This window comes from Maylandia zebra, linkage group LG18 (genome assembly GCF_041146795.1).
Source record: "Maylandia zebra isolate NMK-2024a linkage group LG18, Mzebra_GT3a, whole genome shotgun sequence".
Lineage (NCBI taxonomy): Eukaryota > Metazoa > Chordata > Actinopteri > Cichliformes > Cichlidae > Maylandia > Maylandia zebra.
In genome coordinates, this window is record NC_135184.1 from 5,890,743 (window position 1) to 5,916,748 (window position 26,006).

The 26,006-nt window shown below is 40.0% G+C and overlaps 1 protein-coding gene across 1 annotated transcript in view; it reads right to left on the reverse strand.

Annotated features, from left to right (window-relative positions):
• Positions 1-26,006, reverse strand: part of LOC101481408 (vasoactive intestinal polypeptide receptor 2) — a 77,233-nt gene that overhangs the window by 40,312 nt on the left and 10,915 nt on the right. Inside the window, exon 2 of the mRNA XM_014410203.4 lies at positions 6,500-6,605. Coding sequence (XP_014265689.1) covers positions 6,500-6,605 — 106 coding nt within the window. The remainder of the gene's footprint in view (positions 1-6,499; positions 6,606-26,006) is intronic.

Sequence of the window (26,006 nt, forward strand, 5' to 3'; positions counted from 1 at the left end):
AAAACATTAGCGGGGCTACAGCATCAGATAAGATCCTTAGAGATTAGTTATAATAAAACTGCTCTCCCCAGCAGATTTGACCCCGCAGAGGTTTTCAGCCGTGTTAAATCTTTGTTCTCGTTCGTGTCATTGAGCTTTAATTAACACAGCAGGAGCGTCCAAACTCACATCACAGATGAGGAAAGTCAGACTCGTCAATGCTGTGCAAACTGTTTTGGGCTTGAACATAACAAAATAATATTTTTATGAGCTTTTCATAGACAAACTGTGCATTATGCATGCAGACTTTTGTGCATTTTAGACATAGATGCGTAGTTTAAACTTTAATGATGGAAAGGGAAAGTTTGCTCAAGATTTTCTGGCTAATAGAAACATCACTGGAGACGTTTCAAATGTGCTTCTGTTGGATCTGGTGACTTTCACTGAGAAGATGGTACACTGTGGTCATAAGGGATGGACATCAACACGCAGGTAGGCTATGGTGTTGGTACTTAGGGGCTCAAAGTATGTCAAGAAAAGCAAAAAAAAGCGATGGAGATTGATTGCGTTACACCACCAAAAGCCTGTCTCTTTAGTACAAGGCGGGAGGCCTCCATACTTTCATGCTGTTTACAGAAAATTCTAATAGTACTATCCGAAAGTCGCAGCACAAATTGAGACTCATGGGATCAGGAAATATTACCTTATATTGTCCAGTTCGGCTGATTCTTTACGAACCGTAGCCTCAGTTTCTCATTTCTTAGCAGACAAGACTGCCCGTGTCAGCGATTACCCAGTGACAATCGGTGCAGTCTATTGCTGCTGCTTCAAGGATCAATGTGTTGCACATTCAGAGATGCTCTTCTGCAAACTTTGGTTGTAGCAAGTGGTTGTTTGAGTAATTTTGCATTCCTATCAGCTCAAAGCAGTCCTTCTCTTACAGCTGATAAAGTATTTTTGCCACTTACCTGAAAGTTTCTATTTTTTGGAGGATTCTTAGTAAAGCCTAGTGACAGTTGTGCTGGAAAATCGTAACATATCAACAGTTCTTTAATACTCGGACCAGCCCATCTTTCAAGTCACTTACATCACCTTTATAGCCCTTTCTTATGCTTGTTTTGAACTTCATCAGCTTGTCTTGATCATGTCTTCATACCTACATCTGTTGAGTCGCTGCCATGTGATTGTCTGATTAGACATTTGCATTAATGAGCAGAAGAACAGGTGTACCTAACAAAATGGTCAGTAAGTGTATGTGTGACGTCGGCATAATTCCTCGTATACTTGCTTGCACTTTCCCAGTGGAGGGGGTCTTGATGCATTCTCAATCATCCAGGAAAGTAAATCTCCAAAAGTTGATTCTGTTCATCTGGACGTTGCGTTTTGTGACGTCCAGATGAACAGAATCAACTTTTGGTGATTTCCCAGTGGAGGATTGAAAGGAATACCCATCGGATTATTATTCTTATTCTATTAAGACATTTCATGACTCGAGGAAGTAACAATATTGGGCTTTTTTTTTTTTTTTTTTTTTTTTTTTTTTTTTTTTTTTTTTAAAATAGCAGCATAAACCTAGCTTAGGTTCTTCACAAAAATGTTCACCTGTTGCTACAGAATCAAACCATTTTTAAATGTAATAAAATGATCCTGCCATTTTAAATGACACATGCAGAGTTGATGTTTATTATTGTTTAAAAAACATCATTATATACAGGATGTAATGAGACTGGATGAGAGTGCCACCCGTGCTCCATGCATTAGAGTTACACTGTTGCAATATGATGTTGTATAAATTGCATTTAAATAAATTGTACACAATATAAAAGAGGTAGCTATACCACATGTATCCCTGCCCACGGCTATTGCACGAATCATGGTATTGGCATGTGAAGTGACATATTGCATAAAATATAATAAAATATTATAGAGAGGAGTGACATGTAACTCAAACATGTGGCAGGAGAGGTGGGAGCAGACTGAACAATACTCTGGGATCTAGAGAAGTAGAATTTTGTTTCCAGTGTCTCGGAGAGAGGCAAGAGGACAGCCAATTATTTTTTAGTCCATATCGATGACCTTCTGTAGACCTTTTTTTAGTCACCACTGAGCATCCAGCATACCACAGCACACCACAATGTGAGGCAGTATGTTAAGACACTCCCTATTGTGGAGCAGTTAAAGGTCACCAGAGCTTTTCTTCAGGATTCTGAGAAAGTGTAAGAGTTGCTGCGCCTGCAGACCAGGAGAGACTGTCTGTTCTGCAGATTTCCAGGAATTCAAATCTGTGGTCCACGCAGTCTCAATTCATCAAGATGGGGAGGGGGACTATCCTGCAGCTGAGTTCTTTTATTTGTTTATTTATTTATTTTAATTTTTGGTCAGCTTATGGACCTCCTCTCTCTAAGCAGACTAAAGGAGGAGTCGGACTAATATTGATATACTTCAAAATTTGAAACACGTGTGCTACAAATGTTCTGACGTTAATGGTACTGTATATTATTATAACATCTGACACAATTTGCATAGAAACTACTCACTCAGAACATTAAAATACATCACCAGATTTACAATGTTGTATTAAGTATGTCCCAGCTGAGGTTCAAACACATAAACTGTCTCCATCTGTTTACATTTTTGACTGCGGTGGCCGGATGACGGATGATTCGACTTTTTCACTATCCCTCACTATGTTTCATGTGGCTCAGGGGCGAAGAGGTTAGAGATTTTTATATCACCAACTCTCAGTCCAGTATTTCTCATTATTTTTATGTAAAAGTGGTGGATTTTTCTTTATGGATCATTAAAAACGCTTACTTTACACTTAGTTTAGTTCAACAAAAATATATAATCAAAAGCTCTTTAAAGGCTTTTCTCTTCAATTTTCTCCCGACTCCTTGTACTTTCTGAGCTGTGAACTTCATCAGAGGACCACATTCGGTGTATTTTCTGTGGTAATTAGCCTCTTTTGCAGATGGGCACGTAGGAAGATAAAGTCTGGGTGAGACCAATCAGCTATTTTGAAAGCATAAGTCAACATTTGGGAAAACTGCTGAGCTGCTTTTATATGCAGCACTGATGAAAAGAGAACAGAACTGTTAGCCTGGCCATGTCCAAAGTGAGGTCATCAAGGCAGAAGTCTTTGTACACAACCACAGAGGACTTCAAAGGAAATCAATGCGTGAAAGAACTGAAGACTTTCAGCTTTAAATCAAGGGGTATTACAAAAGTTTTGCAGTTTAATTCTTAGCTACCAGTCAGTGTTGTGTACATATCCAAAACAGAGGCTTGTTCTCAGTCGGTTCAAACATTTTTCAAACCTGCTCCTCTTGACAGCACTATTATTAAAGACCACCAGAAGCAATATCTTACGATCTTCAGACAAGAGACCCGACCAAACCTTGAGGTAAGATTATTTTGTCACATCAATAAAAGTCAAGCTTGTGTTGTAAATGATAAACAACAGCGTCCTGCAGGATCCTTGGCAGAAAAACTTACACACAAACTCATGTAATCAAATGATAATGAATTAATAGCAAGTCTGGGTTTCAGAAGAGCGCTTGGGTGTTTTTGGAGAAAATGTTTTTGAAGAAAATGCCTCGTTGCTGTCACAAATCACCCCTGACACTCGTCTCCGCCCTGCTCCACTCTCGTCTTCACCTCTCTTGTGAACTGTCTGTTGCTTCAGATGTTTTTCCCCAAGCGTTTAAACCTTCTCTATGTTCTACTCTTTGCACGTTTACCTATCTCAGTCTAATTTCAGGGTGTCAAAGCGTGGCCCACAGGCTAATGGTGGCACTTGTTAATATATTATTATAGTAAAAGATTTACTACTGTGTTTAACTCTAAGGATCAAGAATAAAGAAGTGTTTCTCTTTTGTTGAACCACCACAGCAGCTCCCTGAGCAGCAGACGTCCATGGTTATCATCCTCTGGGCTAAATCTGGTCATTGCATGCATCAGCCTCTGTGGATTCAATTACTGTGTTAAAATTTTCCTCAAAACAGAAATTAAAGATATTTCATATGGGAAACTGCCCTTAAACAAAACTTTATTCAACAGTGAGGTTAATAATCATTACAATCAGGACCTGTGAGGGGTAAGTCTCTGTTTTCTTTTTTGTTTTGTTTGATTCAAGTTTAGATGGATAGTTGGCCATTTCAACACTATAATTGAACCCGCAGGCACTGAGGCTGCAGACACTTAACTAACTTAATTTATTTAAGTTAAATTTTAGGTAGCACAATGTGCCACTGGAAGAAAATCAGCCCTTACAAAAATAAATGATTATTTGTCATTTTTATTGTAGATCACAAAGTAACCCAAAAGTTTGAGCAGCAGTCTATACTTCAGGATAACAGGCTAAATTTGTGATTCGTTTTTTTCCTGAATTTGGCAGAAACAATCACACATCTGTCGTGATTTAATTCAGGAATGATTTCGTGTGAATCCATTCCCAGCTGCAGAGATTGCACAGATTTTCAGTGCACTCGGTGAAAGCTAAGTGACCTTTACGAAAGCTTTTCATGTTGTGTAGAAAACATGGCTGGACAGAAGACAAAATATGGGCTTAAACTGCGTTATGAGATCTAATCATGTTCTCACATGGTGTGATTACATGTACACACTGTATGCAGGGTCCTTCATGCTTTTGCATATCAGCCTTCAGACTGCAGGGTTTACTTTTGCAAATGTTTTCTCTTTATCTGAGCCTATTTCAGTGGAACAAAAAGCAAAACTTCAACTTTATAAAAAGAAAATGAATAATTATAAAAGTTCATTTGAAAGTTTGACTCAAAGCAAACACTAAATTACTGATAACCCGATAGCTAAATGCCTGAGGGATTTCCTTCTAAGGACCGCCAGGAGAACTGCTGTACTAAACGCTGCATTGGAGCTGGAGTTGTTCAACTACAATACAAGAGACACACTATATAAGTAGCTGAATGATATCAATGATATGAATAACTTTTGCAAGTGGAACCCGGTTAGCTTACAAATAAGGAAAGGAAGGACAGGAAATTAGCTGGTTAGCAATAATTTTAGTTTCATGATAAGAATGAAGGAATTTATCACAACTAAAGATATTTAATCAATCCTGGGCAAAAAATCAAAAATATAAAATACAAATAAATTCCAAACAGTGACGTTGCCACAGCTCTTTAACATTTATACCAATCATTAAGCTGCGAATACTCGCTGCAGCAAGAAGTGTCACCAACAGGCAAAACCTCAGTATTAGCACTTGTATAGAAGAAGATGTTTCCTATACCAGTCAAAACCTGAATCAAAGAAATAAGAGCTGCCACTACATGAAAGCACAGTTTGCACCAGCAGATGTGACTTCAGTTTCTGTGTCCTCACCATTCAAGAGGGCAAACGTGGCAAAAATAATTGTCCCAGAAAACAATCTTGGAAATCGTGCCAGAGGTCAAATAGACCAAAAGATTCCCCCCATCACTTTTTCCTAATAACGTTTCCTTCACTTTGAAAACCTTCATAAAGAAAGGAAAGGAGAAATTTATAAAGACTTAGGGAGGAAAATGCAGTGCACCAAGACTTTACTTAGACAAGGCTCTTTGATGTGACAGTGAATGTTCTTGATGAGGGTCTGCTATGCTGAAACTTTGTCCCAAGTATAAATTACAAAGAGCACATCAGAAACTTAACTCCATTGGCTATGATGCTGTTTGATATCACTCACATACAGAGGACAGCCTGTAAAAATAACATTTTATTTGTAATGTTAAAGAAAAGTCTATAAAACGAGATGCAATGCTTGTCACATTCTCATCCCGTCTGCTGACATTTCCTCTTCCCACAGGAGACATGATCCAGTATAACTCCTGCCTTTTAATTAATGACAGTCTTAAAGGCTGGGCAGTATAGCAATGTGCAAAACTAATGCAAAGTGAGTTATGATAAACCTTACATTCATGTTGACCATCTTAAAATAGATCATAATCTTTATAAAGCTTATTTATATAAGCTTTTAAGCTTATATAAGCTGATTTTATTACAGCAGCATGACACTCATAGTTCACCTTTGGGTTTATCAGCCTTTCACTGAAGGTTCATAACCTATCAGGATGTCATGGCTTATAAAACAGAAAACACTGTTAATTAACATCTACACAATTTGTGCTGCTTCCCATGAATTATCTCATTTTCTTTCCTTTAGTATTTAGAGACTCGGTCTGCAGAGTGAAAGCTTTCCACAGCCACAGGTGTTAGCAAACCGGTGTGCATGAATGAATACGCAGGATAATTAGATCAGTTGCACCAGATGTTGATCCCTAATGCAGTCAGCATAATGGATGATCGAGGGAGCTAATTTTGGTATTTCCTCAAACACCTGTTGTCGGGGGAAAGGCAACGTTAGCATGAGCCGTGGAGCCACAACGGCCACGTTAATGCTTGAAACAAGCCAGATTTAAAGATTCTGTCCAGCTACACAAAGTTTTTCCAAGTTACTGTTAGAAGATATCTGGTTTCTAACAGTTGTGCTTTGAGTGATTGTGACCTTTATAGCTGCTGTTGGCCTGCTTCTCCCTCAGCTTCTTTATGCACTCGGCCTGGTCTCTCTCCACCTCCAGCAGGAAGTTACAGGTTGGATGTCGGCCGTCAACCTGCAGTGGAAGCAATAAAAAGAATACAAATTGTAGATTAAATATTTAGGCTATGTCAACCTTAAAACAGTCTGAGAGTGTGAAGGAAATCAGGTGTCCATATCAACAAAGATGAAAACTGTTATACACTGTCTTTAACACATTTTCTTACACACGTGGCAACAACTATATTAGCAGCTACCAAGAAACTTTTTGGAATTTATTTGCATTTTCTTTTTACATCCATCTGACAGAATAATGCTTTAATGGCAGACAATCCCCTCATGTCCACTGTGCACGTGCAAGCAAGCTCCTGCATATACACAATCCAGATCTGCTGCTGCTTAAGAGAAGACACTTGTAAATAAAACTACAAGGAGCAATGAGGACTCTGGCACCTTGGTATACGTCACGCTCAGGCACGCTGTGGTTGAGGAGAAATGCCAGCGGATCGTGTTGCAGTAGAGGCATCTCATGCAGTCACTTTAATGAAATTTAATTGACTGTGGAATAAATGAGTTTATCACTTTGTGTTCTCATTAGGTGGCTCTGGAGAATTTCCAGTTATTATTTGTCATATTGCTTCATATCACATCTGAAACCCTCAATGAAAATGTTATGCAGTAAATCTTTATATTGTCAGCAAACATAACTTCCTGTTGTCACTAGGTGGCACCACGACTATGACTAAAGGTCAATTAGTTTGTCTCCTTACTTTTCGCAGTTTTGCATTGTCAGCATAGCTGGACTGGCCATCGGGCCGATGGTGATTTTTCGTTTTTACAGGTCTAAACAATCGAAGGTTTGTCCAGATGCTGGCCGATGTGTAAAAATAACTCAGTTGTTTGGTGGTGGCTATGGCGGCGCTTCCACAGAGGCCAGCAGGTGGATGAGGGAAAGGGGAGGCAGGAGGAGCAGAGACCCGAGGCGGCCGCCGGTCCGAGTGCCAGGTGAACTGAACTTCAGGTAAGAAGTTATGACCTGCAGTCTATCTGGGTCAGATATAAACCAAGTTTAGGTGGAGTTTATTTTCGTTGTGCTGACTTCTTACAGTCAGTTACAATAACTCGTACTGCGTACTAGCTAGCATGACGGAGTTTCTATACAGCTGGGCAGGTGCTATGATCTTACTGATAGTGAACTTTATTTAATTCATAAGGTTAGTTAGTAGAGTTGCCAACCGTCCCGTACAAACATAATCGTCCCGCATTCAGAGAAAATATTAACTAACTATTAACCCAATTAATTGGGTCCACTCCTGCCTGCACACAGCCTTCACATAACATATTAAGATCTGAACTTTATTTAGATTACTTTTAAGGTGGACGTGATCAACCTGTGAGGAGTACATCAAAGGATTGCTACAACTGTCGCACATAGATAGTTTGTGGCAAATCAGATAAGGCGGTAAGTTGTTGGTGGCTTTGATCAAACTGCTCGGATCAGTGGATTAAAGTGTAAAAACTGTCATTTCATTAAATATCGTCATACATCGTTTATACCAGGACCAGATTGGACAATGTATGTCTGAATCACTGCAAATTTTGTGCTGAATAATCAGAGGTCCCAGAGATGTTTCTGTACATTGTGGGACGTTACATGTGTACATGTGTACCAAATTTCAATTCAAAGTATGTTTCTCAGGCATATTTTGCAACCCCCTTGTGCAAAACCCATGAAATGCATGAATATCACCAGACCTGATATGTGTGCAAAATTTCATGATTTGAGGCCATGGTTATGCACTCACAAAAATGGTAAATGGCCTGTATTTGTATAGCGCTTTACAAAAATAACCAAAACTAAAAGAACAATGACCATAATGACCATTAGCAGATTGTATGAATGACTTATGTTTCTGAAATAATTGTGCAAACTTCTCACTTAAAATCCATGAATCCACATGGTAGGATTTGTAAATAATTTATTCGTAAATTAGGGTGGAAAATAAGTATTTGGTCACCTCAAACAAGGAAAATCTCTGGCTCTCACAGACCTGTAACGTCTTCTGTAAGAAGCTTTTCTGTCCCCCACTCGTTACCTGTATGAATGGCACCTGTTTGAACTCATCATCTGTCCACAGCCTCAAACAGTCAGTCAGACTCCAAACTCCGCCATGGCCAAGACCAAAGAGCTTTCGAAGGACACCAGGAAAAGTATTGTAGACCTGCACCAGACTGGGAAGAGTGAATCTACAATAGGCAAGCAGCTTGGTGTGAAAAAATCAACTGTGGGAGCAATCATCAGAAAATGGAAGACATACAAGACCACTGATAATCTCCCTCGATCTGGGGCTCCACGCAAGATCTCATCCCGTGGGGTCAAAATGATCATGAGAACGGTGAGCAAAGATCCCAGAACCACACGGGGGGACCTGGTGAATGACCTGCAGAGAGCTGGGACCAAAGTAACAAAGGTCACCATCAGTAACACACTACAACGGCAGGGAATCAAATCCCGCAGTGCCAGACGTGTTCCGCTGCTGAAGCCAGTGCATGTCCAGGCCCGTCTGAAGTTTGCCAGAGAGCACATGGATGATACAGCAGAGGATTGGGAGAATGTCATGTGGTCAGATGAAACCAAAGTAGAACTTTTTGGTATAAACTCAACTCGTCGTGTTTGGAGGAAGAAGAATACTGAGTTGCATCCCAAGAACACCATACCTACTGTGAAGCATGTGGGTGGAAACATCATGCTATGGGGCTGTTTTTCTGCCAAGGGGACAGGACGACTGATCCGTGTTAAGGACAGAATGAATGAGGCCATGTATCGTGAGATTTTGAGCCAAAACCTCCTTCCATCAGTGAGAACTTTGAAGATGAAACGAGGCTGGGTCTTCCAACATGACAATGATCCAAAACACACCGCCCGGGCAACAAAGGAGTGGCTCCGTAAGAAGCATTTGAAAGTCCTGGAGTGGCCTAGCCAGTCTCCAGACCTCAACCCCATAGAAAATCTGTGGCGGGAGTTGAAAGTCCGTGTTGCTCGGCGACAGCCCCAAAACATCACTGCTCTCGAGAAGATCTGCATGGAGGAATGGGTCAAAATACCAGCTACTGTGTGTGCAAACCTGGTAAAGACCTATAGTAAACGTTTGACCTCTGTTATTGCCAACAAAGGTTATGTTACAAAGTATTGAGTTGTATTTTTGTTATTGACCAAATACTTATTTTCCACCCTGATTTACGAATGAATTCTTTACAAATCCTACCATGTGGATTCATGGATTTTTTTTTTCACATTCTGTCTCTCACAGTTGAAGTGTACCTCTGGTGCAAATTACTGACCTCTGTCATCATTTTAGGTGGGGGAACTTGCACAATCGGTGGCTGACCAAATACTTTTTTGCCCCACTGTAAGTCCATCCATCTATTTTCCTAACTGTTTATCCAGTGCAGCGTTGCAATGGGCCTGGAGCCAGTCCAGCAAAAATCCACCCTAACATAAAATAGGATGGTAGCGTAAACTCTATGTGCAGAGTTCAGAAGACAGTCATTTTACAACACTGCCAAAAACTGATATTATTCCAAACCATTTGCAACATTTATTTTACACAATGTGTTTGCATTTTTCTTCACGTTCGTTAGAGATGGATGAAAGTGTTATAAGCTCATACACAGAGGAGAGCGAGGGTTATGATAGACAGATGAACAGAAGGTCAAGATAAGCTGCTTAAACCAACCAGCCAGCACTCCCTCTCTTAATATTTGTGTGTGTTTAAACAGAGGAGAGGCACATGAATCAACAGCGCGTAAATCCTGAGGAGGAAATTGTGATCGAGCCAAACGGCACATGACAAATGAATAACCATCTTCTATATTTTAAGTCATAATAGCACCTGTAATCAAACATGTTCTGCACTGTGTCTGTGTCTGATCTGATTTTAGTAGTATCACTGACTCATGTAAACTCCACAGCCTCGTTACTGCAGTTACACGAGTAAAGTTCTTGCATCAACAACACAGAAAAACTACCATTAACAATTAATTTGTTGCTTTTACTGAGTCAGCACAAATAAAACACTTTAAATTTTAACACTTGTGCAAAGTTTTATTCATATCACTTTGAATATAGATTTACCTCAGAGTAAAATATCCAATTCAAGTATTTTACGACTACGTGTCATTTCTCTTATTTTGCTCTTTAATAGGATCAACAGTTTTTAAACAGCTCCCAATGTCCATCACTCAATCAAAATCTCCCATAGAGGCTGCAGCTTTTTATCCCCTGGCATGAAGCAAGGCTGGGCATCATCCAGACAGCACACACAAGCATGCACACAGACTTACACAACTATGAGCTTGAAGTGGCAGCTGAACTGCGATTTGACGCATCAAACACAGAATATTATCCAAATGTGAGCAATAGATTATTATTCAAAAACAAACTCAGAGATCCTCAAAAGTCTCCTGTCAAACCAAATTAGCTGAGATGAACGCAGCAAAAAATGAACGTGGGAATGACGGACGTGTTTCAGAAAGTTGTCGGTAATGTGACTAAAACCAAACACTTCATTTACTGGACAAAGGGTGAGGTCAAACACACAGAAACATTTGATATGTATGTAAAGGTGGAAACCAATAAAAGTTGTACAAAACATAGTAAACGCTTGAGTATTCCCATCAGCATGTCTTTGACAGTTCTTACACCTCATGAATGAACAAATATACCAGAAAACACACAAATAGAAAGTCTTAGCTTAGCAGATTAGCTTGGGTGAAAGACCGAAAGTTTAGGCACACAACGATGTGTGCCACTGGTAAAGTTTCTGGGCTGCCTTTCCTCATAACAGCCATCCCTCAAGATTTTCTCCATTTAAAGCAATGCATTATTAGGGATTGTAACATCGAGTCATTTTACTGAATCAGTAGACAGTTCAAAAACATTCCCACACCACTCGTGCTGATGAGTCCAAAAAAGGAAGAAAAAAGTCCATGAGTGACGAAACCTTTAACTTTTTTTATTTCACTACGTATCTTTGAAATGTTTTTATATTACATAAGCACTTTGGCTAGAAAATCCAAATCCAACATTATGTTAATTTTGTAAATCATGGTTCCATGTAAACACACAATCAAGCAGGATATGATGAAAGGTGAGGCTAGCTTGGTACTGTATGAGCTTGTAGTGTCTCTCAGTTATCAGTAAGCTCTATATTACAGCGGGTTATTTAATCATTCCTAATACCAACATGGCAACAGTGACAAGGCTCAGCTTGAAGCTTCTAACTAATGGGTGATATCAGGCAGCACATCATTTCCTTTTTCATCAGAGCCTTTTTGCTTGCCAGCAGTTGTTTAGGTAATGGATAAACTCTAAGAAATGGATATACACCAGACTGAACTGTTGTTACAGCTGCCAGCAAAACTGTCACCCATTTACATCTGAAAAAAAATGATTTTAATGTCCGGATGGAGACATGGTTTTGGTTTGGTCTTCTTCGGTTTGTCTCTCACACACTCAGGTAAGTCGATTTATGTCAGGTGTCGCTTTAATGTGCTCCAACCAGAACCGCTTCTTCTTCCATTTTAGTCTGCCAACTCTTTCCTCTCTGCTTTTTCATCTTCTGAAGACATATTAAAGGTACAGTCAGTAGCAGGTTTGGCGCCCTGGGCGAACACTCCCTCTTACTCTTCTTATATTTATTGTTTGTTTACTTGCACTGCTGTAACTGGAGCCTCGTCTCGTCTCTCTATATACTGGACTGTATGTAGCGGAGATGACAATAAGGTTTACTTTGACTTCAGCAGTGAGCAGGTGCACCGAGGGCTCTTGCGCTCAATTTTCGTGTATAAAATTTAGAAAAAACATCGGTGCAAATGATAAGTCTGTATCATAATGTCTGGTGTTTTCGTTGACATGTCTAATCTCCTGACAATAAGTAATCACAACAATATCGCCATGTTTATGCACACACATCAGAGGTTACACAAAGTTTATGACTGTGCATCAATTTGTTGGGAAGACATAACCACACACTAAATCAATGTATATTTACGACTACAATAAATAAGCAGTAACTATCTTACTGGACCTGTAAGGTCCTTGTTCCCACACCTGTCTGAGAGCTGTGCATGGACATGCAGCATGAATAGCATACTTTACAGCTCGGCTGACATATTCATCATAGTTGCTCCAGACAGTTCAAATGCTCCATGTTACAGAAGTTTGTATGTATGTCGGACAAATGCTGAAAACAAAAACTCCACTGGATGGACGGGGAACACGGTGACACCTTGGAAATTTTCATGTCAATTTCAGGCTAAGTGCTTGTGACCTTCATTGCAGGGCATGTCAAATCCAATAGCACACCATTTGCTCACTCACTTACTCAGCAGGCTGGAAAGTATACAACAACTAGACAGTGCGACACAAAGAAGTCGAATTAATGAGTTTACCGCGATGAAGATACAGCAGAGTCTGGACATGCTGGGCAGCCAGACACAGAAAACAATATGTGCACGTGGTTTAACATTTCTAACCTCACATAGACCCATGGTGTGTTATCTTCAAAAGTTTGCAGCATTTTAAAAAATTTCTTTAGGACAAACTTAAAAGAAATTAGAAAACACCCAAGGTTTGAAAAGAGGGGCCAGTGCTCAAGTGTCTTAAAGCACATATGCAAGCAGCATAAGAATAGAGGAAATCAGGAATAAAGAACCAGACTTAATACTGTTTTATCTTTGCAATTGATATCGATGCACCTACATCCACAAATTAAGCTTTGGGAACAAGGTCAGGTGTGACTGAGTAATCTCTCGCTAGCACACATGTTACTCTTCCTATGGAAAGTGAGAAATAAACTCCTCGTGTTTCCCTCGGTCTCTCTCGTCTCTCTGCCAGTGTGCAGAGCTTAACATACTTTTGTTGTAATTTTTGGTCCACTGCACACTAAGTGATTGGTGTTAAAGCCAGTGGATACATGCACTACACGAATCAAGTGCAACATAAGATAATGTGAGATAAAATTATTCCTCTAGGAGAAAATCAGCAGGAGAAAATTGATTTATCTACTACTGCATCAACAGGAGAAAATGTTAAACATCACAGTAAAACCCACTTCAGTAAAGTGTGCCAGCTATCTTTATTAACCTGATCACCCTGTGTGTGTATATATAAAGTGTTGTCTTGCCTTTACCCTTTGTCATGATGTGTGTTATCCTGCCTGGTGTCGTCTCCTTCTGTTTCTTCTGTGACTTCTTCTGGTTTTGGCTTCATGTTTTAGACTTTATGCACTGGCGGCTGGCCTAAAAAACGTCTCTTCTTGTGTTAATTCACTTGCTTCCTGCATCTTATTATCCTGCACATTATGACAGTCCAGTTCTTTTGCTGATTAGTCCTCAACACAAAGCATTCTGTTTTTAGTGCTTATTAGTTTTCCTGGTATTTGAATGTCTGTAAGAAATCTCACGCCACCCATCTCGCTGCTGCGGTGATATGTCAATAAAAGCTCAAACTGAAAATGTAGTGCTGGTGGAGTGTGAACAAGGCAGGGAACTGGGTGCCAACTCATTAAATTGATTGGTTTCATTTTATATTATAAGTATCTTTGTCCTTTTAAGTATATTTCACTGAGGTAATGTTATGATTTAGCTATGTAAAACACTGAACTGAACTAAGCCCTGGTGACCTGTTTTACGTCCACTAAGTCTCACGGCAATCTCACAAATGTCTCATGAAATATTTGGTCTGGACCAAACGACACCACTATCGTAACTAAAGCAGACACCACCTGTGTTATAGCAGATGCACTAATTGGTTCGATGACAGCTGCTTCTCCACAAAGCTGCCTCCAGCATGATGCAGATCCAGAATCTACTCTAATCGGTAGATGATAATGACTAACTCAAGTTAGCCAAAGGAAATGCAAACAAGGGCATTACTCTTTCAACACACAGCTCTGCAAACAGCAAACAAATTGCTGAGGTAGTGTCTGAAATTTTCATAGGATATTTGATTTTTCTTCCACTGGTTTGATATTCTCTGGATTGTCCACGTGAGGATCTTAAATCTGCAGATCATGGTTGATGAACTTATTTTATTCAAGAGACAAAGAATTCTGTCCTTTTTGATGTTCTTTCAGCAAAAGGATCAACGAGAAAGTTCCAACAATACAAACAAGCACAAGGAAGTGTTTGAGTAAAAACCAAAAACCAAAAAAAGTAATGCAGAAACACTTCTGTATATAAGTTCTGGCATAAATGAATAGCAATAAATAAATAAATAAATAACAGCAAGTGAATTTTTATTAAAAGTCTCCTTTTAGTTAATGACAGAGCTATCTAAATGCTAATGAATCGGTCTTATCAGCTCTTTTTCCTAATGTGTTTTCGTGCTCTGGCTTCAATCAGCAGTGATGCACACCACTAGCTGGCCACCATCAAATGAGCTTTAGGAGATGATGATGCTGCCCTGAGTTTACCTTTACTCAGTTTGATTTTATGGCAGAGGTTGGCCCCAAGAACGAGCGGTAAAAGAGCTGCAGTGACAAAGAAAAGAAAAGAAAACTAATGAAGTATGAGAAACTCCCAGAATCAGCAGCAGAAACTCCCCAGCAGGCTGTAAATACAGTGGGGGAAATAATTATTTGCTAAAAGTTTGCTCATTTGCATAAGAAATAAACACTCTCTAATTTCTTTGGTCGTTTCAATTCAACCAAATTTCAGAAAAAACACATTACATAAATGTTATAAAGCAATTTGCATGTCATTGCAAGCAAACATGACTTAGTACTCTGTGGAGAAACCCTTTCTGCAAGCACAGCAGTTAGACGTTTCTTGTAGTTGGTCAGCTGGTTTGCGCGTATCTCAGGGGGGATTTTGGACCACTCTTTACAGCAACTCTAAATCCTTTAGTTTTTTGGCAACTCAAGGTTTTAGCTTCCTTCACAGAAGGAAGAATATAGAACTGAGGTCTGAAAACTAGGTAATAAACCCCATGACGTCAATGAGCCTCTTCTTTAGCCACTTCTTTGCTGTCATATAGGAAGAACCATGCATCATCTTTTCTTTTTCAGGAGGTTCTTGTATGGTACATGGCCTCGTCCAATGGCTCCTTAAAGTCACCCTTCTCCCTTAGCAGAAAAAAAACTCCAAAACATAATGTTTCCACCTCCATACTTGACTTTTGGGATGGTGTTCTTTGGATCATATTCAGCATTATTCTTCCTTCAAACACGTTGGGTCAAAAATGCCCTGAATTCAATTTTGGTTCATCTGACCACAGCCCTTTCTCCTACACCTTCTTTTAACAATTTAGATGCTTATTAAGCAAATCTAAGATCGGCCTGTACATATTTCTTCTTGTATGCCCTGCAAGATTTCAGTGCATTAGGGCGTAATGTGTTGCTGATTGTGTAACTGCCTTCAGCTCATTAACAAGCTAGTGATCATTATCACCCAATGAAGTAAGATCCTCAAGGATGCCGAACAGAGGGTGACCGATGATCATTTTATATTTCTGCCACTTCAAAATACAGGGAGTGCAGAATTATTAGGCAAGTTGTATTTTTGAGGAATAATTTTATTATTGAACAACAACCATTGTCAGGGGTAGACATTTGTTCAAACACAAGTAAGAGAAATGAGACACTGTAGACCGACTCAGAGAGTATTAGAAACGTGCGCACGGGTGAATGTCTCTGAGAAGACACACACACCGAGTGCAGGCTTGCTTGCTTTATTTATAGTGAAAGTCAGTTACATAGTACTTCCTCTTTTAACTGAAAAGGGAGAGGTCAGGCATTATCTCAGCTTATCTGACCTTGCACACATACACTGAAAATAACAATGCAGAAGTATATCATGCTTATCTGACATCACACACTGAGGTAAGGAATGCATTATGTTCTCTTTAACAATAAGCTTGGTTATGTGAAAATATATGAACACACAGAATATAAGGCACACTTGATTATATTGTATTATAGAGATTTGGTTATATTGTATAATGTAGAAAAATCTCTTAACAACCATGTTCTCAATGAACCCAAAAAACTCATTAATATCAAAGCTGAATGTTTTTGGAAGTAGTTTTTAGTTTGTTTTTAGTTTTAGCTATTTTAGGGGGATATCTGTGTGTGCAGGTGACTATTACTGTGCATAATTATTAGGCAACTGAACAAAAAACAAATATATACCCATTTCAATTATTTATTTTTACCAGTGAAACCAATATAACATCTCCACATTCACAAATATACATTTCTGACATTCAAAAACAAAACAAAAACAAATCAGCGACCAATATAGCCACCTTTCTTTGCAAGGACACTCAAAAGGACCCTACGCTGTGTCACTGCATCATTCTATGTTTGGCACTGATCACCACCTGCACTCATGTATATATCTTTCAACGTAGCACTCTTAATTCTTATTCTCATGTATATATCTCATGTATATCTCATGCACATATCTTTCCACGTAGCACTTTTAATTCTTATCCCTACTTTTATTTTTTTCCATGTCTATTTAAGTGCTATTTATGACAGCATGTTTGCACTGAAGCACCGCAGCAATTTCCTAATGTTGTAAACCTGCTCAACATTTGGCAATAAACCCCATTCTGATTCTGATTCTGAAAAGCCTGCCATCCATGGATTCTGTCAGTGTTTTGATCTGTTCACCATCAACATTGCGTGCAGCAGCAACCACAGCCTCCCACTGTTCAGAGAGGTGTACTGTTTTCCCTCCTTGTAAATCTCACATTTGATGATGGACCACAGGTTCTCAATGGGGTTCAGATCAGGTGAACAAGGAGGCCATGTCATTAGTTTTTCTTCTTTTATACCCTTTCCTGCCAGCCACGCTGTGGAGTACTTGGACGTGTGTGATGGAGCATTGTCCTGCATGAAAATCATGTTTTTCTTGAAGGATGCAGACTTCTTCCTGTACCACTGCTTGAAGAAGGTGTCTTCCAGAAACTGGCAGTAGGACTGGGAGTTGAGCTTGACTCCATCCTCAACCCGAAAAGGCCCCACAAGCTCATCTTAGATGATACCAGCCCAAACCAGTACTCCACCTCCACCTTGCTGGCGTCTGAGTCGGACTGGAGCTCTCTGCCCTTTACCAATCCAGCCACGGGCCCATCCATCTGGCCCATCAAGACTCACTCTCATTTCATCAGTCCATAAAACCTTAGAAAAATCAGTCTTGAGATATTTCTTGGCCCAGTCCTGACGTTTCAGCTTGTGTGTCTTGTTCAGTGGTGGTCGTCTTTCAGCCTTTCTTACCTTGGCCATGTCTCTGAGTATTGCACACTTTGTGCTTTTGGGCACTCCAGTGATGTTGCAGCTCTGAAATATGGCCAAACTGATGGCAAGTGGCATCTTGGCAGCTGCACGCTTGACTTTTCTCAGTTCATGGGCAGTTATTTTGTGCCTTGGTTTTTCCACACGCTCCTTGCGATCCTGTTGACTATTTTGAATGAAACGCTTGATTGTTCGATGATCACGCTTCAGAAGCTTTGCAATTTTGAGACTGCTGCATCCCTCTGCAAGATATCTCACTATTTTTGACTTTTCTGAGCCTGTCAAGTCCTTCTTTTGACCCATTTTGCCAAAGGAAAGGATGTTGCCTAATAATTATGCACACCTGATATAGGGTGTTGATGTCATTAGACCACACCCCTTCTCATTACAGAGATGCACATCACCTAATATGCTTAATTGGTAGTAGGCTTTCGAGCCTATACAGCTTGGAGTAAGACAACATGCATGAAGAGGATGATGTGGACAAAATACTCATTTGCCTAATAATTCTGCACTCCCTGTAAGAAAACCAGCAGTTGTCACTTTCTCACCGTCTTCTAGCCCTCTGCATGTCTACAGTCTTCTCCCTGAAGCCCCTTGACAGCTGTTTGGTCTTTGCCCGCGGTGCTGGAGAGACTGGATTGGAAGAAATTGATTCTGTGGAGAAGTGTGCTTTATATGCAGCTTCATCTGTAATTGATTGATTGATTGATTGATCTGTGGAAACCAGAATTCTTCCTGAGTTGTAAGAATACAAATACTTATTTCAAAGGATGAAATGCAAATCAGTTTGCAACTTTTATGTAATTTGAGTTGTTTTTCTGGATCTTTGGTCGATCTGCTGTCTCACTTCATTAAATTTAAACTATGATAAAAATTAGAGACTTGTCATTTCTTCGTTAGTGAGCCACTTACAAACTCAGCAGGGTGATCAGATAATTATTTCCCCCACTACACTAACTACTAAACACAAGCAGAAAGTTAAGATGATTTAAAACAATGTACCAAGTGTGCTGTCACGTGACTCCTCCCTGTCCATTCTGGAACATGGAAACATGGAGGAAAATTCAAACAGTGAGCAAAATGTGCAACCCAAGCAGCTTGCACCAAATAACAATAACGTGTCTGTTGAATTGACATATATTTGGCTTTAGTAAAGACAACATTGAACAAAAAGATGAAAACAGAAAGCCTGAAGTCTCAGAGTGAAAGTGTGATAAGCTCACAAAGGCCCTGTGGGACTTCCAGATACAGACTGGTGATGGCTAACCAACAGGACATAGAAGTGATGGACGGATGGTTTCAAACCCGCTGTAACAGCACTGTGCATCAGGACTGTTCTTCATGCTGCTTTGGATGTCAAAAATAGCTTTTACTTACCTATATTCCTTTAACTTTTAAAATATCTTTCGCTTGGCAAATGTCTGCAACTAATGCCTAAATAAGTAGCAGTACAAGGGAAAAAAATCCTGAACTGATGATTACATGCCATTACGTCTTCAGATGGACATGATTTATGTCCAAAGGACAGAAAATACGTAAGTGGGTACATTTTTACCGAAGAAGGTAGAAAAGGCGACAAAACTAAAAATGTCTTCAAAATAATCCTCATAAGTGTATTTCTGAAATCTACTGATGTCTTGATGCACTCTCTCACCAACTGTGTGCTTTCTGTTAACGTCATGAAATTAAAAAAAAAAAAAAAAAAAAAAAAATCAGCAGCACAGTTTAAAAAGGTGAAAAGCTGAAGAACAAACTTAGCATTTCCCCTGATAATGTCAGGTGAAAAAGAACAAAAATGAGGACTGTTTAATTACTTATCACGTCTCTTTCACTCATCCCAAGCAGGAAATCATGTTTAAAACAGAAACGTCAAAAGGAAGAAAGATTTTTAAAGTCAGCTAGAACAAAAAAGCCTGGCTACTTCCTACACAAACTCAGACTTCTTCCTCACCAGGAGGGCAGCATCTCTTATCGCTGAAGCAATTCAAACAGCACTTTCATTAACTGTCTGATCCACAATCAACCTGACACTATTAAATGCAGCAGCCCTTATTATAGCTTGAATAAAGCTTAAATTATCTGTCAGTTCATCACTATGACAAAACCCTTTCATGCTGTCAAACTGTTTTCAAAATATTACATTGTTTCTGAAGACATTAATTGTTGCTTATTTATTCGTTGTGTATTGGTTGGCTGAGCGGAACATTGTTACCATCCCTCTTAAATAGCTACATGTCCTGAATATGCTGTCAGAACAGGTCTTACTTGGCCAGGAATAATCTCTAATAAGCCTTTCCACCTTAACGGTGTGGCTGCTACTGCCTAACCTAAACCAGGTTTCACGTCTCACCACCAAAAAACGGGAGCCTGTTTCAGAAAGTAAGCACCACAAGTCGACAAAAAGTTCAGAGCCACCGACAGCAAAGACCGACAAATGCTGAACACATATTCTGTCTGCCATCATTTTCTTTTCTCAGCTTCAGCCAGTGAAGGGAATATAATAATCAATTCTCAAATTGTGGGTTGGTTCTCAAAAGGCACCTGAGATAAAACCTGCTCTGAACCAGCAGCACTACAGTACTCAGACCCCAAGACATTAGCAGCAGATCTTTTACATCCTGCAGTCTCTCAACACTCTCTGCACACTTCATGGTTTGTTTTACCTCAGACTCAAGTTGAGATTCATCCCTGATAAACCAAACACATCCCGGGACCTTCACCTCTTTTTTAGTTTGGCTGGAACAATTTGATGAATGGACTGGTTCTTATATACTGTAGTGCTTTTCTACTCTACCCGAGCACTCAGAGTCTGATTCACCTCTCATTTACAAAAGCACACACATACATACTCTCATGGATGCATCGGAGAGCAACTTGGTGTTAGTACCTTGCCCATGGATATTTGGCATGCAGACTGGAGCAGCCAGGGATCGAACCTTGTGACCTGCTCTGCAGTCACCCCAGTCATCTCAGACACCATTACTTTACCAGTTAAATCACCTGAGACTGTGCTGCTGTATGACATGTTGCTGATACCTGAATCACATTTCTCACGTTAGCCTCGACTAACTGTGATATCAGACATTAACAAAACGAAAACTGCGTTTGTGTAACAGCTGCCCAAGATAGTCCTAAAACACCGTTCACAGTCCTTATCAGAGTCTCTGTGTTTGTGGCCAGCAAAGACTATTAAAAGAAAGGGTTCACGCAGTGCATCCAATTAAACAGATAGTGGAAAATGTTGGATTGTGGTTTCCCTTATCACAGTAATCACACTGCAGGGGAGACTCACAGCTCAGTCAAGCTTCTGCGTTTCTCACAGTTTACTTGATAACATCTCACAGTTACATGTGACATGGGAGCTTAATTTTAATATGAGTTGTGATAAGAAAACCAAATAGGTCTCGACTTCAGCAGCTTTTGCTAAAATCACATTATACAGTATAAATCTAACTGGGTCTGCTGAAGCTTCACAGCCTCGGTCACAGGCGCTCTGCAGGGCAGGTAGCACCAAAGAGGGAGCAGGCTCCCACTCATTTATTTCCAACTGCCCCAAATGTATGTTATATAAATAAAACAAGACCCTGTAAGAATCTGCAGAAATCACTGCTGACCTCTGATTTCACCCTGAAGCAAAGCTCCAACCAGGCTTCACCATCTGCTCCAGGGTTGCTCCGTCACTGTGATTTTAACGCCACTGCCACACGCAGCATTCTCACTCAGCTTTTTATCAGTTTTTATAGTAATACCAATGAACAAAGTGCTAATCTGGAATTTAAAAAAACATTTTCTCACATTGCTTTAGGTGTTAAGTACCTTTTTGCATTATCGTGCTGATGGAGTGCATTAGATACAATTAACTGACACTGTACATTATGTACACTCATATACAGCATGCATTAGGTCCCTCCAGTGATGCAGCAGTTAACACATTTGCTTGGTAAGTGCAAGCTTGTTGGTTCAATTCCAGGCAGAGACACAAATCTGCTTTAGGATCGTGTCAGAAAGGGCATCCTCAGTAAAACTGTGGAGCTTCTTACTGTGGTGACCATTTGTGGCAAAGGAGAAGCTGAAAGTAACTTTCTATACTGCAGTTTGTGCTATTAAATGTTATCCATCCAGCTGTTTGTCTAGTTCAGGGGCCTGGCAGCTTATCCCAGCTTTCATTTGGCAAGAGGCAGGATACACCTTGGACAAGTCAAGAGACACACTGTGGCCAATCACCAATGAGCACCTCGTGCATGTCTATAGACTGTGGGAAGAAGCGAAAGCAACCAGAGTGAACCCACACAGACACGAGGAGGACGAGGAAAGACCCCAGAGATTTGTGACTTGGACCTTTAACTTTGAGTAGTAGTGACAGGCTTTGGATCCAGGCAACTAACAATGTGATCACATGATATGCACCAAATCTGTGAGGAGAACTGTGATTCAGACCATGGATTGCGATTCTGTTCTGATATTATCCTCTAACTGAGAGTATTACTGAGAACAAAAGCAGGAAAAAAATGTGTTTGGGACAATAAACAGTGTTGATCCTATTTAGTTCTATTTAACAGATGCTCTTATCCAGCCTGGTTTACAGTTGAATTTTAAACCAGATTAAAAAAATAGACTGCAACGCTCACAGCGCAAAAGCAAGTGCGGGTCAAAAAAAGTACAAGGCGAGACAAATAGTGCATTTCATATGCTGGTGTAGATTCAAGGTGGTGTTTCACGGAGAAGGAAACAACCCAGCTTAAAGCAGGGGGAGGAATTACAGCACTACGCTTTTTCATAATGGGCTATGCCTCACTGCTCAGCTGTGGCCCAAATACAAAGACAACAAACAGTTCTCTACAATGAGATTAAAAGAAGGGTGAATCACTTCAAACGCCACTAAATTAAGGGTTTTCTGACCATATTAATTGTTTGAGATAAGTTTTGAAGAATCGTCTGAGGGATCAAGAAGAGCAGAAAAGACTTTCTATTATCTCACCTGCAGGTTTTCCAACTACTGTTCCACTGAATGTAAAATGTTGCATTTTACTGATTTTTAAAAGAAAAAGAAATAAAACTATGACAGAGACCTTCCAACTTGAACCTTAGTCAGAGACACTGAACAGAAGGGGTGGACAAATGGATAAACCAAACAGAGAACGAATTTCTGGCAAAACACAACCTCACATCAAACGCACATAGTCTGTGTCTTCTAAAACTTTCACTGTTTCTAAAGTCATTTTTGTGCTTTGTAAAGTCTTTCCAGCTACGACCCAGTATTAACAATTTCCCCTCTTTGTAGCGCGCTATGAATACGAAATTAAGCAATCAAGCTGTGATTGAAGTGCAAAGATTTAGCTTCAATTCAAGGGTCTGCCAAAATCGGCGCAGTGACAGTTATGAATTATAACCTTTTAAAAGTGATGCAACTTTCACTGGGTCCAAAGTGAAACACAAGAAAAGCATTTTGAAATCTTTTTTGTCATCAGTGACTGAACTCTATAAACCATGGATGTCACGAAAGTCTCGGTTTTGATGCAAACCTTTGGTCTTTTTGGTCTTAAAAAAAGCTCTTAAGTTGCTTCCAGTTATGTTTTGGGTCATTGTCTTTCTGTTTCTTTACTTGAAAGCGCCGTCGCATCAATTTTTAAACAATCGAGTGAATCTGAGCACAAAGTATGACTCCTTCCACTCAAGAATTCATCCTGCTATCAGCAGCCACATCGTCCAACACCAGTGATCCAGCAATCGCTGATCCGGCCTCTCTTTTTACCTCTTTGCTCTTTTCATTTTCTTTTCAGCCTAATGAAAGCCTCCTTCACTTTATATGATGCCTATTTGCACCGCATATTGACAGGCACCGTGAAAAGCTAGTGCATGCACAGTCTTTTGCTGTGCTCGTTCCTCCTGTGTGAGTGTATATCAACAGCACGCTCAGGCTCTATGAGTAAAGGCTTCCTTACTTGGTGGCTTGTTCCTATCATTTCCATGCGCCTCTCCTCCTGTGCCCCAGATTCCTCTCATATGTCACCCAGCCAGCCAGAAAGCCAGACCTCCTGAAAATCTCTTCACTGGAAATTAACCTGCCTGCCTCAGACTTTTCCACAGTAAGACCTTGTTGCCCATCGTCTGATTTGCCAATAAAATACCTAAACTGATACCTACAAGTCCACCTTCTACATCGTTGAGTTATTCACTGCGACTTTCCCCATTTGTGAAATTACCTGCTCCGTGTCACCAGATCAAAAAAAGCTTCAATATGTGGAACCACAAATACCTGAAAACACTATTCGTTTTAATGCATCTCTTTGTATCTTCTGTCTCCAAACTGTAAATGTTACAATTTCATTTAAATGTCACACCACACTTTCGCTTTGTGACACCTTACAAAAATATTTTCTTCTTTATCTCAACAACCGTGGAAAACATAAAAGAGGTTTATGATCCCAAAGGTGGAACACAATTCTGCTATTTCTCTACTGAAGAGAAAACAGAGTCAAACGCGGCGCGCTGACAACAGGATCCGCTATCGCTACACAGCCTGGCAGTAAAATGTCAATACATTTCCATATAAGAAAGAGCAGCTGCAGCTTTCTGTTTTCACTGCTACATGATCGGATCATGAGTCACTAGTGAGTCATCCGGTTTGCCTCTCTGAAAAGACCACCAAGCACCTCAATTATCACCTAAGCACCAATAATTAAGGCGCAGCTTACAGCATCCGCTTAGTGGACTCTTGTGTGCACTGCTCTGAGGTTTAGATGCTCTAGGTTTTCATTTCTTAGAGACAAAGCACTCAACTATATTTTAAAAAGAAAACAGTGATAAGGAGACAGTTACACTTTTATAAAAGAATATATTTGCTAAATAATTCAGCACTCTAGGTGAAAGAGGTTCACTGTGATTCAGTGACATCACTACTGGTACAGCTGATGTCACTTCCTCTTAAGGGTGATAGTTTTTTCATAATGCACACTCCCAAACTAATCTCACACTTTTTCTTTACTCATTCTGCAACATTTTCTCAATTTTTCAGCATCCCTGCTGTTTCATCAGTAGAGAATGACTCCTGGTGGTAGAAGCCACAGCGAAAATCAACCCGTGGGATCATCTCACGCGCACCTTCATCAATTCATCCATCCATTCTCTTCCACTTAACCAATTCAGAGTTGAGGGGAGAGCTGGAGCCTATCCCAGCTGCCACAGGGCAAGAGGCAGGGTACCCCCTGGACAGGCCACCAGTCTGTCACAAGCTTCAAGCCATCCACAGTTGCAATCACACTCACACCTACGGCGAATTTAGGATCACCAACTAACCTGATCCAACTAACTTTGGACCTCCTTGCTGTGAGGCAATAGTGCTAACCACTGTTCAGCTAACCTCTGATGTCCTAAAAAGAAATTCCCATCAACCAATTCCCAAACTCCATTAAATAGATGTATAAAAAGAAGTATGATGTTAATGTAAGTTGAGGTGAATGAATGTTATCGCTGTCTATAACAATCAATTTCAACAGCAGGTGCTCCACTTGTTTGCACAAACAAGCTTCTTCTCTGATTCAGTTCAGTTCAGTTTTATTTATACAGCACCAAACCACAACAGTCGACTCAAGGCCCTTTAAAATTGTCAGGTAGACCCTACAATAATGCATACAGGGAAAAACCCAACATTCACATGAACCCCTATGAGAAAGCACTTTGGCGACATTGGGAAGAACAAACTCCCTTTTTTTTTTTTTTTTTTTTTGCGCCTGTCCCGTTTGGCTCTTTTGCCATCAGAATTGTTGTCTAAAGGCAAAGAAAGATGCCCAACGGATTTACTTTACCAAATTGACCATCCCAGCCTTGCCATAATGGTCCATTTGATTCACCTTTTATTGTTTATTTTATTTTCACTTACTGAATATGGGACAGACTTGACTGGGGGAAAGAAGGGGAGAAAGAAAGAGGGAAAGAGAAACAGCTGAGAAGAGGGACGGGGGAGAAGGGCAAAAACCAAAAACCAACAGAATGAGCAGAAAAAGAAAAAAAAAAGAAAAAGAAAAAAAATGCATATATCAATCACCTGGGTCACCTGCTGAGAAAGAAAAAAGAAAACAAGCAGAAGAGAACAAGAGTAATAGAATAAACAGCATCACAATGATATATGGGAATATGACAGTAAATACTAAATGTTAAACATTATTGTGCAG